The sequence below is a fragment of the Elephas maximus genome, chromosome 5 (genome assembly GCF_024166365.1).
Source record: "Elephas maximus indicus isolate mEleMax1 chromosome 5, mEleMax1 primary haplotype, whole genome shotgun sequence".
Lineage (NCBI taxonomy): Eukaryota > Metazoa > Chordata > Mammalia > Proboscidea > Elephantidae > Elephas > Elephas maximus.
In genome coordinates this window covers 26,561,429-26,577,385 of record NC_064823.1, presented here as the reverse complement: position 1 = coordinate 26,577,385, position 15,957 = coordinate 26,561,429, and the positions used below count along the sequence as shown (strand labels likewise).

The 15,957-nt window shown below is 39.0% G+C and overlaps 1 protein-coding gene across 13 annotated transcripts in view; it reads right to left on the bottom strand.

The window, feature by feature from the left end:
• The window catches only part of PRDM5 (PR/SET domain 5), a 450,522-nt gene that overhangs the window by 384,978 nt on the left and 49,587 nt on the right, over positions 1 to 15,957 (bottom strand). For all 13 annotated transcript variants that reach the window (XR_007517600.1, XR_007517603.1, XR_007517604.1 and 10 more), the window contains exon 2: positions 6,634 to 6,717. Coding sequence is in view for 8 of the 13 variants with exons in the window: in XM_049885411.1 (XP_049741368.1) it covers positions 6,634 to 6,717 (84 nt within the window). In the remaining 5 variants the exon portion in view is untranslated. The remainder of the gene's footprint in view (positions 1 to 6,633; positions 6,718 to 15,957) is intronic.

The following is a 15,957-nucleotide window of genomic DNA, read 5'->3' as shown; positions in this document are numbered from 1 at the left end:
AGACACACAGCCAACAGAGCTGTTTGGAAGGTTCAGGCAGACACTGGATACACCAGCCACTGCTTCAAAACACCTGACTGATGGTTGAGCAGGTGACGAGGAAATTATACAACCTGAGTTGGATTCTAGAGGCACCGAAGCATGAAAGTATGCATTGGAAGCACTGAACCAGTACCTGGGGAGTAAATATTTAAACCGTGGCTTGACATTCCCAGGAAAATATTACAGAAAAGGAATGTCCTGGAGATTTAAAAACAAAAAATTACTGAGAGTTTTAGCAACAGCACATGATTGGACGTTGGCCTTTGAATGAGTCTGAGCCCGTAGCAAATTGAGGAAAATGTATCTCAAGTTCCAAACTACCTGGCAGAAGGTAGACAAAACGTCTCCTAGTTGAGAGAAGAATAGAATACAGCACAGACAACTGGGTTCATCACACCAAATCATCAGTGGGAAGTATTTACAATCAAGCACTGGTTCCTGACCTCACGCTCTGTAATTGCCCTGTGGCCTGAGAAGTTCGGGATTATTCCGCTAATGCACTTCATTTTAAAATAAAAGTAGAAATCTGAGTTTAGCAAGAACCATTAAGGACAGGCGAGATTTAGTTTCTTCAGACCTCAAGCTCAAATCCTGGTGGCCAATCCAGAAAGAATGGAGGGCTGGTGAATGATCTGAAGCAGTTGGCATCAGTAACCTTCAAGCACCACAATCTGGAGGTAAGAGAAATGTCATGGATTGAACTGTGTCCCAAAAAAACAGTTGAAGTCCTAACCCTGGGTACCAGTTACATGACCTTATTTGGAAATACAGCCTTTGAGGCTGTTATCAGCTAACATAAGGCCATTCTGGGGTAGTGTGGGCCCTAATCCAATATAAATGGTATTCTTATAAAAGAGAAAAGTCTCAGAGACATAAAAAGGTAATATGGCCACATGAAGATGGAGGCAGAGATGGAACAAGCCAAGGAACAAGCCTGGGATTACTAGAAGCTGGGAGAGATAAGAAAGGATCTTCCCCTAGGGCCTTCAGAAAGAATATGGAGGACCCTGAATTTGGGCTTCTAACCTCCAGAACTGTGAGGCAATAAATGTCTGCTGTTTTAAATCACCTACTTTATGGTACTTTGTCATGGCAACCCTAGGAAACTAACAAGAAGGTTACAATTGACAATGTCAACGCTCCCCCTTATTCCATCACAACCCTCTATATTCTGTCCCAAGCAAACAGGCTCACGCACGCCAGTGGGCTCAATCCTGACTGGTGCCTCCAAGTTTCTTGCTATGAAATGGCTAGCCAGGAGCTCTTGGCCCAAGAGCTGGCTTGTTACAGATACACTGAAACACTGGCACCACCAGCAAAGGTTAAGTATAAATGGAGAAAGAACTATGCCATATGCCTTCATGACATCATTTCCCAGATACTACCTGACTCATATTCCATAACCTCAGCATGGGTAACTGCGGTTTGAGAGGAAGGCATACACATTTGGAGCGCAACATGATGGTTAGCATAGAATTCACAGAAGTAGCTGTGGGGCATATTGAAAATGACTTAAATAACCAGTCCCAATTTGCCCACCAGAGGAAGGAATGCTCAGTATTTCCCTCTTTAAGAACTAGAAAGGGTTCCATGAGAGAGAGACTATAGTACAACCAGTTATTCTCTTCTGCCTGCTCTCCTGAAGACCTGCTCCTCCGAAGCTAAAATAATAAAAAGAGATTTTTAATAGAGTAACTCAAGGTTGAGAAGCAGTTCACTCAATTGGCATAATAAGGAAAAGGATTGATAGCAAGCAGTAAACCTTTGCAGTTGAAGAGGTGTTGATTGTTTTTTAAGTTTCCCTCTAATGACACACCACTGAGAAAGTGTCTCTGTCTTCCCCTATTCAGCAGCAAAACTTCATAGAGCAGAGAATGGCCAGAACCCAAAACGAAGACTCAACATAAGAGAAGAACTTGGGGATGTTACAGAGCACATGAACTAAGGGGTTAATATAGGTCTTGGGTAAAGAGGGAGGACTTCAGTATCCTTTTGTATCTACTGAATTGTATAATGTTGTTGTTGTTAGGTGCTGTCAAGTCGGTTCTGACTCATTGCGATTGTATGTACCACAGAATGAAACACTGCCCGGTCCTGCGCCACGCTCACAATCCTTGTTATGCTTGAGCCCAGTGTTGCAGCCACTGTCTCAATCCATCTCGTTGCCAGTCTTCCTCTTTTCCGCTGACCCTCTACTTTACCAAGCATGATGTCCTTCTTCAGGGACTGATCCCTCCTAACGTGTCCAAAGTACGTAAGACGCAGTCCCGTCATCCTTGACTCTAAAGAGCATTCTGGTTGTCCTTCTTCCAAGACACATTTGTTCATTCTTTTGGCAGTCCATGGTATATTCAATATTCTTCACCAATACCACAATGCAAAAGGCGCCAATTCTTCTTCGGTCTTCCTTATTCATTGCCCAGCTTTCACATGCATAAGATGCGACTGAAAATACCATGGCTTGGGTCAGGCGCACCTTAGCCTTTAAGGTGATATCTTTGCTTTTCGACACTTTAAAGAGGTCTTTTGGGCAGATTTGCCTGATGCAATGCATCTTTTGATGTCCTGACTGCCGCTGAATTGTATAATAAGCACGATATACCAGTTATTGTCAAGTCAACCCCGACTCATGGTAACCCCATATGTTATAAGAGTTGAGCTGTGCTCCATAGAGTTTTCAATGGCGTTTTTTTTTTTTTTTTTTTTTTAGTGAATCACCAGGCCTTTCTTCCAAGGCACTTCTGGGTAGACTCAAACCACCAACCTTTAAGTTAGCAGCCAAACATGTTAACTGTTTGTACTACCCAGGGACTCCATAATAAGTAAAAGTGTTATTTATTCAAAACACAAATAAAATAAGAAGTAAAATAAAATAAAGAATAGCAATGATTAGGTGAAGATAATATTATCTGAACATAAAAAATGTATAAAATCAGTAGCTCTTTGGCAGAGTGGGAGGACTGGGAATACTAGTATGTAAAAAAAAAAGTAAAGACATTCAAGAACCACAGGAATAGATAAAGTAAAGCTAAGTAATCTATCGCTGACCATAAGTCAACAATATAACAACACAAAAACTGACTTCTCAAGTTACCTATAGAAATTCTTTCTTTTGAAATAAAAATTATAATTATTCTGCTTGACAATGTCTTATAACCAGCTGTGAAAACATTCCCCTGACCATCACACTAAAATGTTTAGAAACTATAAAACAAAGACCAAAAGTCATTAAAGATCTCTTATATAATTGCTATTTCTATCATTTATAGTTTATTTGGATTATCAATTTTGCTTGTCAAATAAAGTTTTCATTTCTAAAAACATTCACGGTAAGAGAATTAAATGCTGAGAAAATTAAGACCTTATGGAAAAATAGTGAAAGCCATTAAAAATATTTTTAGGTTCAAAAATATGAAACAGGACCCATAGCTCACACCATACACTAAAACAAATTAAAAATGGGTCAAAGACCTAATATAAAACCAAAAACTATAAAGATCATGAAAAAAAAAATAGGATCAATGTTAGGGGCCCTAATACGCAGCATAAATAGCAAACAAACCATAACTAACACTACACAAACACCAAAAGATAAACTAGATAACTGGGATCTTCTAAAAATTAAACACTTATAGGCATCATTTTAACAATTAAACATCGTCTCACCAAAAGAGTAAAAAGAGAACTTACAGACTAGGAAAAAAATTTTGGCTATGACAAATCCGACAAAGGTCTAATCTCTAAAATCTACAGGAAAATCCAATACCTGTACAACAAAAAGACAAATAATCCAATTAAAAAAATAGGCAAAGGACATGAACAGATTCTTCACCAAAGAAGACATTCAGGCGACTAACAGACACATGAGGAGATGTTTGCAATCACTAGCCATTAGAAAAATGCAAACCGAAACTACAGTGAGATGCCATCTCACCCCAACATTAGTCCCTGATCAAAAAAACAGAAAATAATGAATGTTGGAGAGGTTTCAGGGAGACTGGAACTCTTATCTACTGCTGGTGGGAATATAAGCTGGTGCAACCATTTTGGAAAACAATATGGTGCTTCCTTAAAAAAAACTAGAAATAGAAATACCATAAGATCCAGCTATCCCACTCCTAGAAATATACGCTAGAGAAATAAGAGCCGTCACACAAAAGTACATATGCACACCCACGCTCATTGCAGCATTATTCACAATAGCAAAAAGATGGAAACAATCTAAGTGTGCATCAGCAGATGAATGAATAAACAAACTATGGTACATACACACAATGGAATACTGTGCAACAATAAAGCACAATGATAATTCTGCAAAGCACCTCACTACATGGATGAATCTGGAGGGTCTTATGTTGAGTGAAATAAGTCAGTCACAAAAGGACAAATACTGTATGAGATTACTATTATAAAAACTCAAGAAAGGTTTACACACAGAAAGAAACAATCTTTGATGGTTATGAGGGGTGGGAATGGAAAACACTAACTAGACAGTGAATAAGTGGCAACTCTGGTGAGAGGTAAGACAGCACACAATACTGGGGAAGTCAGCACAACTTGACCAAGGCAAATTCACAGAAGTTTCACAGATGCATCCAAACTCCCAGAGTGACTGAGTTACTGGGCTGAGGGCTAGGAACCATGGTCTTGTGGGACATCTAGCTCAACTGACACAACATAGTTGATGATGAAAATGTTCTAAATCCTACTATGGTGAGTAGTGTCTGAGGTCTTAAAAGCCCATGAGCATCCATATAAGATACATCTTCTGGTCCTACCCCGGCTGGAGTAAAGGAGAATGAAGAAAACCAAAGACACGAGGGAAAGATTAGTGTAAAGGACTAAGGAACCACAAACCCACCACCAGACTGAGCACAGCACAACTAGTTAGTGCCCAGCTACCACCACAGGCTGCTCTGACAGGGATCACAACAGAGGGTCCCAGACTGAGCAGGAGAAAAATACAGAACAAAATTCAAATTCACAAAAAGAAGACCAGACTTGCTGGTCTGACAGAGACTGAAGAAACCCCAAGAATACGGCCCCCAGACACCCTTTCAACTCAGTACTGAAGTCACTCCTGAGGTTCACCCTTCAGCCAAAGATTAGACAGGCCTGTAGCACAAACAATAACACATGTGAGGAACAAGCTTAGTAGTTCAATCACGTATACAAGGCTAAATGGGCACACTAGCCCAAAAGCAAAGATAAGAAGGCAGGAAGGGACAGGAAAACTGGACAAATGGAAACAGGGAATCCAGGGTAGAAATGGGGAAAACGTTGGCACAGTGAGGGGTTGGCAACAATGTCATAAAACAATTTGTATATTAAGTATTTAATGTGTAACCAATCTGCTCTGTAAACTTTCACCTAAAGCACAATAAAAATATATGTATGTATTTTAGGTTCATAAAAATAAACAAATCAGAATGTTAAATTAAGGCAATATCAGTAAATTTTCCATTTCTTAAATTATGATGAGGATTATATATTTAATTTTCCATCACTTTCTTTGTAGAAACCTTTAAGAATCTCTTTCCAAACCACCCCGCCTCCCCAGGAGTTTCAGTAACACTTGCGATGCTTATAAATGCAATATACACATTCAGAGAGCCTTTCTATGTGTAGTTCCCTAGTCCTGCACCGAAGTCTTCCTGATTTTATGATTCCCACTTCTCTCAGTTCCCACCCTCCTACCAAAAAAACCAAAACCAAAACCAAACCCACTGCTGTCGAGTCGATTCAACTCATAGCACCCTCCTCCAGAACCCACCAAATACAATCTGGAGGCTGGGTTTTTTTTTTCCCCCAAGTTTTTACTTCAACAATCTCTATATCTATGCCTTTCTATCTCCATCCCTCAGCCTATCTTTATCTAATGACTAGTAAACCAAGTGATCAGAATATGTGAAAATTTTCACAGGAAATGACATATATTTGCATATACAGATAGATACTTGCAAAACGAGGACTTTAGGCTGAAAAAAAGCTATCTGTAGTGACATAGGAAACCCTGCTAGTATAGCGGTTAAGTGTTATGGGCCAGTTCTACTCTGTCCTATAGGGTCGCTATTAGTCACAATCGACTCGACGGCAATGGGTTTGTTTTTTTTGTTGTTTGTTTATAGTGACATAGTTCTTTAAATATGTGTTTTCAAAGATAAGCGAAATTTTAAAGTGGGATTTTCATTCCAACAAAGAGCCCCAAATTGTTCCTATGCAGTTAGAGCTGCAATTGGGAAATAAACGCTAAAGGAAAAGTGTAATTCCATTTTCAGAAGTCAAATTTGCAAACTCAGTATAAGACACGCTTGCTTTGAAATCCAAACATGCATATACAGGGGAAACTTATTTTTCAGTGGTAAACTATAAACTTCCGAGTTCTAGAAAACTATCTCTTAAGATATTTCAACAATCTATAACTTTTTAAAAAATGCTAAGGTTTCAAGTTATTCGGTTTCCTTAAAATGAAATTGTTTCAACCCTTAAATAGTAGACTGGAATCAACACGTATATACCTAACCTTATAAATGCATCAAATAATATAAAGATAAGAATATTAAACATTTTAAGTAACTGTCACATCCTCACCTCCCACATCAACCTGTAATCCATGTTTTCATCCAAGTCTTCAGGCATTCTCTTCTCTCCAGCAAATGGTCCAAATTTTTCACCCTGAGTATAAATGATTATATTGAAAAGGATTAGTACTATAATCAAGTTACCAAAATAACTTACCACTTCTCTTCTGGAAAAAAAATTTTTTCTCCAAATTCTTAGGCCCAATGTATGAAGACACATTTAAAATGTTAACTAATCACAGCACAAAATATTTTCATATATAAAATCTAACTTAATGTGTTTTTAGTCTAAGAGTCTGAATCCATAAGACAGGAGGCAATATAAAGAGGTTCAATTACTTAACATTCAAATTCTGACAAGGCCCTGAACACTGTACCTACTCTGTTTCAATCCTCTTCATGGCCTCTGGCACGTGGTGTGAAAACGAAAAGCACTGAGCTCTGCCTGACTCGAGAGACATGCCCACCAGGCAGAGAATCACCTGGTTTCCAGAAAAATCATAAATTCATCCCTATCACATACTGGAAAGTAGCAGGCTTTCCATTCTTAGAGGAAGACCTTCATAAATAAAGTTTAAATTCTGCCACCAATCTTTCCAACAGCCGTGAGAACACACTATCAACCAGGGTGTCTCAGGGTGCGTGCTGTGAAGCCCACTTGAGTGAGAATCACCAGGTTTGCTTTTCAAATACTGAATCCTGGACTATTAAAATCAGAATCTCTGAGGGTGGGACATAGGTATCTGCATTTCAGCAAGTTCCCAGGTGAGAACGGTACACCTCGGTATGTACACCACAAGCGGCCATGATGCCACGTTCCACAGACAGACAACTGTCTTCCCTCACCAAGGCAACCAAGTCAGGGACTAAAGAGACAGAGAGAGTTGAGTCATGTTCATCTGTACAGATGTCCTGCAGAACTGTGTGCAGACAGGATACAGAACCACGCATGCTTTGTGACCTTCCCCCTAACCAGCCTATGACTACTTTCCAGAAGAATCCTTCCCTTTGCACTCAGATGGAGGAAGGAGGAAGCAACAAAATCTCAGGGGGACCTTTTGAAGAACACTGTCAGGGAAAAAATAACCACCAAAGCAATCCTTCAAGGAATATAAATTACTTCATGAACAAAAGAAAAACTCAGCTCTTGGGAATATTCTTTTTGGAGCTTGAAGAATTTATAAATAGCAAAGTAAATCAGCCCTCTCAACTCACAGATAAAGAAAAGAGGTTCTAAAAACCCACAAATAGGAGGCAGGGCCAAGATGGCAAACTAGTCAGACACTTCCTGTGGTCCCTCTTACAACAAAGACCTGAAAAACAAGTAAACAGATTATACATGACAATCTAGGAGCCCTGAACATCAAAGGCAAAGTTGAGGAATCGGGCTGAGCACCAGGGGGATGGAGAGATGTTTCAGAGGCAGCCTGGAGTTGCCAGAACTGACCCAGCAGGAACTCACACCCTGCAGGGTGGATGAGCTGGTGTGCACAATAAGGCAAGCAGTGGCACTCAGGGAGCATTATCCACATCAGGAGAGAACAAATGGTAGAGAGACTGTTCAAACCTCTAGAACCAGTGAAAAGTGGCACTCAAACAGCAAAAGATAACTACATGCATCTAACCTACCATGCAGATCAAAAAAACACCCCCTTTGGGAAGAAACTCTCTCCCATTTACTTGCCCCTAACCACTCTGCCCCCATTTTGGGCTGGCTTCAGTGATTCCCATGTCCCCTGGGCTGAACACGGGACCCATCGCTGGCCCTGAGCCATTCTCTCAACTTTGGAGAGGGAACAAATTAGCAAAGAGGAAAAAATAATCTCTAAACCAGGAACTCAGGGAAGGCACAGCTCCTTGGCCTAGGCACAGGCATAAGGGGTCCATGGACTTTGAATATCTTTCGCCCCTGCTAGACCTATGCGGACCCATTTCAACTGCATAGGTCCTTATTAGCATAGTACAACAAAGTATATACGTGAAGCCTAATTTCAACTGTATCAGCTATAAGATGGATGGCAGGTTCATGACATTCGACACTGCTCTGCCCATGAAGCAGAATACGCACCAACCCACATCAGAGGCCTGAGGACTGATGGCTCCACCCATGACACCTAGCCATCGACAACAGGAGTCCAAGAATAAGTGGTGACTCCCAGTCCTTAGGCAAACAGCACTGGGTGCCCATATTCTGGCTGCAAAACCAACCCCCTTAAGCGCTCTAGGGAAAAGGGACGTGCTTCCTTCCCAGACACTCAGGGGCAGCGATCAGCCCCCTGCCTTGCTCAGCACATGACCCCTACTGCAGACAGATACCGGTGCCTACTCCAATCATCCCTGCCTGTTTAGGACTGTAGGTGAGAGCCTGCACCAAACATTTCGTAACTAACTACCTGGACACATTAAGCTAAATCCATACGAGAAAAGTAAACACATTCCTGGGCTCACATACCTAGCAACAGCTCTAACCACCTGATGACAGGATGTGAGAGCTTCAAAGGCACCAATAATCAAACTAACTCATATGAGCAGCCTATTTGGGCATATCAAAAGAAAACGAGAACCTAGGACACAGTAAGCAAACGTAAAATAAATAAATATAATAACTTATTGGTGACTCAGAGACAACAGTCAATATCAAATCACATAAATAGGTAGACCATGATGGCTTCAGCAAATGCCCAAAACAAAGTATCAAGAAATCTACCAGCAGAAGAGAACTTCCTGGAATTACAAGAGGTAGAATTCAAAAGATTAATACATAGAGCTCTTCAAGAAATCAGGAACGAGATCAGGCAAAACGTAAAATAAGTCAAGGAACACAAGACAAAGCAATAGAAGAACATAAGAAGGTCATACAAGAACATAATGACAAATTTAACATGCTGCAAGAATCCACAGAGAGACGGCAAACAAATCCAAAAGATTAACAATAAAATTTCAGAATTAGACAACTCCACAGAAGGTCACAGGAGCCGAACTGAGGAAATGGAAGTCAAAAGTAGTGAGACTGGAGATAAAGTAATTGACACCAACTTATTTGAGGAAAAATGCAATGAAAGAATTTTTAAAAAATGAAGAAAACCTAAGAATTATGTGGGACTCTATCAAGAGGACTAATCTACGACTGCTTGGAGTACCAGAATGGATAGGATAACAGAAAATACAGAAAGAATTGTTGAAGATTTGTTGGCAGAAAACTTCCCTATTATTGTGAAAGATGAGAGATATCCATCCAAGAAGCTCATCAAACCCCACACAAGATAAATCCCAAAAGAAAGACACCAAGACATATTATAATCAAACTTGCCAAAATCAAAGACAAAGGGAGAGTTTAAAGAGCAAGATAGGGATAAATAAAAAGTCATCTACAAAGGAGAGTTAATAAGGCTAAGCTCAAACTACTCAGCAGAAACCGTGCAGGCAAGAAGGCAATGGGATGACATATATGCAGCCTTGAAGGAAAAAAATTGCCAACTAAGAATTATATATCCAGCAAAACTGTCTCTCAAATATGATGGCAAAATTAGGGCATTTCCAGGTAAACAGAAGTTTTGGGAATTTGTAAAAACCAAACCAAAACTATAAAAATATGAAAGGGCATCCTCCGGTTAGAAAATCAATAACATCAGATAACAACCCAAGACTAGAACATAGGACAGAACAACCAGATATCAACCCAGAGAGGGAAGTAGCAAATAAATCAAAGCTAAAACACTGAAAAGAGGAAAACAGAGACATCGATATGCAAAAGATGACAACATTAAACCAAAAAAGAGGGAATAAATAACATAGCTATAGATCTTTCATATGAAGAGGAAGTCAAGATAATATAAAAAAATAAAGATTGGTCTAAACAAAGAAAAACAGAAGTAAATGTTAAGGTAACCACAAAGGAAGCTAACAATCCTACATATCAAAATAAAAAACAAGAAAAACATAAAGACTAAGCAATTACAAAATCAAAGAAAAATATGAATAGAAAATACATAAAGAAAAATGACTCAGCACAGAAAATTAAGTGGGAAAAAGAATTCTCAACAACACAAAATAAAAGACATCAAAATGACAGCACTAAACTCATACCTACCAATAATTATGCTGAATGTAAATGGACTAAATGCACCAATAAAGAGACAGGGAGTGCAGGATGCATTAAAAAAAAAACGATCTAAGTGCTGCCTACAGGACACATCTCAAGACTTAAAGACACAAACCAGAACTCAAAGGATGGAAAAGAATGTATCAAGCAAACAACAATCAAAAAAGAGCAGGAGTGGCAATATTAATCACTGATAAAATAGACTTTAAAGGAAAGGATAAGGAAGGACACTATATAATGACTAAAGGGACAATTTACCAGGAAGATATAACCATATTAAATATTTATGCACCTAATAACAGGGCTTTAAGATACATAAAACAAACTCCAACAGCACTGAAAAGTGAGACAGACAGCTCCACAATTATAGCAGACTTCAACACATGACTTTCAGTGAAGGACAGAACAACAAGAAAGAAGCTCAATAAAGACACAGAAGATCTAAATGACACAATCAACCAACTTGACCTCATAGACATACACAGAACACTCCACCAGCAGCAGCCAAGTATACTTTCTTTTCTAGTGCACATGGAACATTCTCTAGAATAGACCACATGTTAGGTCCTAAAGCAATCCTTAGCAGAATCCAAAACATCGAAATATTACAAAGCATCTTTTCTGACCATAAGGCCATAAAAATAGAAATCAATAATAGAAAAAGCATGGAAAAGAAATCAAACACTTGGAAACTGAACAATACCCTGCTCAAAAAAGACTGGGTTATAGAAGACATCAAGGGTGAAATAAAGAAATTCATAGAATCCAATGAGAATGAAAACACTTCCTATCAGAACCTTTGCGACACAGCAAAGGCAGTGATCAGAGGTCAATTTATATCAATAAACCCACACATACAAAAAGAAGAAAGGGCCAAAATCAAAGAAATATCCCTACAACTTAACAAACAGAAAGAAAGCAACAAAAGAAACGCTCAGACACCAAAAGAAAGCAAATAATAAAAATTAGAGCAGAATTAAATGAAATAGAAAACAGAAAAACAATTGAGTTAACAAGACCAAAAGCTGGTTCTTTGAAAAAATTAACAAAATTGATAAACCACTGGCCAAAATGACAAAATAAAAACGGGAGAGGAAGCAAATAACCCAAATAAGAAATGAGATGGGAGATATTACAACAGACCCAACTGAAATTAAAGGAATCATATCAGATTACTACAAAAAATCATACCCTAACAAATTTGAAAGCCAAGAAGAAATGGATGAATTTCTAGAAAAACACTACCCACCTAAACTAACACAAACAGAGGTAGAATGACTAAATAGACCCATGACAAAAGAAGAGATTGAAAAGGTAATCAAAAAACTCCCAACAAAAAGAAGTGGACAAAATAAAAACATTAATTCTACTACTGGAACAAACAGAAAGAGACCACCAAAAGAAGCCCTCAGGCACCAGAAGAAAGCAAATAATAAAAATTAGAGCAGAATTAAATGAAATACGGAATACAAAAACAACTGAAAGAGTTATTAAGAAGACCAAAATCTGGTCCTTTGAAAAGATCAACAAAATAGATAAACCACTGGCCAAGATGACAAAAGAAAAACAGGAGAAGAAACAAATAACCAGAATAAGAAAGGAGATGGGCAATATCACAACAGACCCAACTGAAAGTAAAAGAATCAAAACAGAATACTATGAAAAATTGTACTCTAACAAATTTGAAAACATAGAGGAAATGGACAAGTTTCTAGAAACACACTACCTACGTAAACTAACACAAACAGAGGTAGAACAAATAAATAAACCTATAACAAAAGAGATTAAAAAGGTAATTGAAAAACTCCCGATGAAAACAGCCCTGGTTCTGATGATTTTTCACTGGAGAATTATACCAAACTTTCAGAGAAGAGTTAACACCACTAATACTAAAGGTATCTCAGAGCATACAAAAGGATGAAACACTCCCAAACTCATTCTATGAAGCCAGCATAATGTTGATACCAAAATCAGGTAAAGATACCACAGAAAAAATTACAGACCAATATCTCTTATGAACGTAGACCCAAAAATCCTCAACAAAATTCTAGCCAATAGAATTCAACAACATTTCAAACAAAATAATTCACCATGGCCAGATGGGATTCATACCAGGTACGCAGGGATGGTTCAACATCAGAAAAACTATCAATGCAATCCATCACATAAATAAAACAAAAGACAAGAATCACAAGATCTTATCAACTGATGCAGAAAAGGCATTTGACAAAGTCCAGCACCCATTCATGGTAAAAACTCTCAGCAAAATAGAACGGAAACCATACAAGGAGGCCGTTTATCACCACTCTTATTCAACATTGTGCTGAAGGGCCTTACCAGAGCAATTAGGCTAGAAAAAGAAATAATGGGCATTCAAATTGGTAAGGAAGAAGTAAAAGTATATCTATTTGCAGATGATATGATCTTACACAGAAAACCCCAAAGAATCCACAAGAAAACCACTGCAGAGAAGATTTCAGCAAAGTATCATGATACAAGATAAATACACAAAAATCAGTTGGATTCCTCTACACCAAGAAAGAGCACTTCGAGGACGAAATCACCAAATCAATACCATTTACAATAGCCCCCAAGAAAGATAAAATACTTAGGAATAAATCTAACCAAAGTTGTAAAAGACCTATACAATGAAAACTATAAGACACTATTGCAAGAAACCAATAGACCTACATAAGTGGAAAACATATGTTGCACATAGATAGGAAGACTCCACATAGTGAAAATGTTAGTTCTACCCAAAGCAATCTATAGATACAAAGCAATCCTGATTCAAATTCCCATGACACTTTTTTTTTAATAATTTTTATTGAGCTTTAAGTGAACGTTTACAAATCAAGTCAGTCTGTCACATATAAGCTTATATACACCTTACTCCATACTCCCACTTACTCTCCCCCTACTAAGTCAACCCTTCCAGTCTCTCCTTCCGAAACAATTTTGCCAGTTTCTAACCCTCTCTACCCTCCTATCTCCCCTCCAGACAGGAGATGTCAACACAGTCTCAAGCGTCCACCTGATACAAGTAGCTCACTCTTCATCAGCATCTCTCTCCAACCCACTGTCCAGTCCTTTTCATGTCTGATGAGTTGTCTTCGGGAATGGTTCCTGTCCTGGGCCAACAGCAGGTTTGGGGACCATGACCACCAGGATTCCTCTACTCTCAGTCAGACCATTAAGTCTGGTCTTTTTATGAGAATTTGGGGTCTGCATTCCACTGATCTCCTGCTCCCTCAGGGGTTCTCTGTTGTGCTCCCTGTCAGGGCGGTCATCGGTTGTGGCCAGGCACCATCTAGTTCTTCTGGTCTCAGGATGATGTAAGCCTCTGGTTCATGTGGCCCTTTCTGTCTCTTGGGCTCACAGTTATCATGTGACCTTGGTGTTCTTCATTCTCCTTTGATCCAGGTGGGTTGAGACCAATTGATGCATCTTAGATGGCCGCTTGTTAGCATTTAAGACCCCAGACGCCACATTTCAAAGTGGGATGCAGAATGTTTTCATAATAGTATTATTTTGCCAATTGACTTAGATCTCCCCTTAAGCCATAGTCCCCAAACCCCTGCCCTTGCTCCGCTGACCTTTGAAGCATTCAGTTTATCCGGGAAACTTCTTTGCTTTTGGTCCAGTCCAGTTGAGCTGACCTTCCCTGTGTTGAGTATTGTCCTTCCCTTCACCTAAAGTAGTTCTTATCTACTAACTAATCAGTAAATAACCCTCTCCCACCCTCCATCCCTCCTCCCCTCGTAACCACAAAAGTATGTATGCTTCTCAGTTTATACTATTTCTCAAGTTCTTATAGTAGTGATCTTATACAGTATTTGTCCTTTTGCCTCTGACTAATTTCGCTCAGCTTAATGCCTTCCTGGTTCCTCCATGTTATGAAATGTTTCACAGATTCGTCACTGTTCTTTATCGATGCATAGTATTCCATTGTGTGAGTATACCACAATTTATTTAACCATTCATCCATTGATGGCCACCTTGGTTGCCTCCAGCTTTTTGCTATTGTAAACAGAGCTGCAATCAACATGGGTGTGCATATATCTATTCGTGTGGAGGCTCTTACTTCTCTAGGGTATATTCCCAGGAGTGGGATTTCTGGGTTGTATGGTAGCTCTATTTCTAACTGTTTAAGAAAACGCCAGATAGATTACCAAGGTGGTTGCACCATTTTACATTCCCACCAGCAGTGTATAAGAGTTCCAATCTCTCCGCAGCCTCTCCAGCATTTGTCATTTTGTGTTTTTTGGATTAATGCCAGCCTTGTTGGCGTGAGATGGAATCTCATCGTACTTTTAATTTCCATTTCTCTAATGGCTAATGATCGAGAGCATTTTCTCATGTATCTGTCAGCTGCCTGAATATCTTCTTTAGTGAAGTGCGTGTTCATATCCTTTGCCCACTTCTTAATTGGGTTGTTTGTCTCTTTGTGGTTGAGTTTTAACAGAATCATATAGATTTTAGAGATCAGGCGCTGGTCAGAGATGTCATAGCTGAAAATTTTTTCCCAATCTGTAGGTGGTCTTTTTACTCTTTTGGTGAAGTCTTTAGATGAGCATAGGAGTTTGATTTTTAGGAGCTCCCAGTTATCTGGTTTCTTTTTGTCATTTTTGGTAATGTTTTATATTCTGTTTATGCCTTGTATTAGGGCTCCTAGGGTTGTCCCTATTTTTTCTTCCATGATCTTTATCGTTTTAGTCTTTATGTTTAGGTCTTTGATCCACTTGGAGTTAGTTTTTGTGCATGGTGTGAGGTATGGGTCCTGTTTCATTTTTTTGCAGATGGATATCCAGTTATGCCAGCACCATTTGTTAAAAAGACTATCTTTTCCCCAATTAACTGACACTGGGCCTTTGTCAAATATCAGCTGCTCATATGTGGATAGATTTATATCTGGGTTCTTAATTCTGTTCCACTGGTCTATGTGTCTGTTGTACCAGTACCAGCCTGTTTTGACTACTGTGGCTGTATAACAGGTTCTGAAATCAGGTAGAGTGAGGCCTCCCACTTTCTTCTTCTTTTTCAGTAATGCTTTGCTTATCCGAGGCTTCTTTCCCTTCCATATGAAGTTGGTGATTTGTTTCTCTATCACCTTAAAAAATGACATTGGAATTTGGATCGGAAGTGCATTGTACGTACAGATGGCTTTTGGTAGAACAGACATTTTTACTACGTTAAGTCTTCCTATCCATGAGCAAGGTATGTTTTTCCACT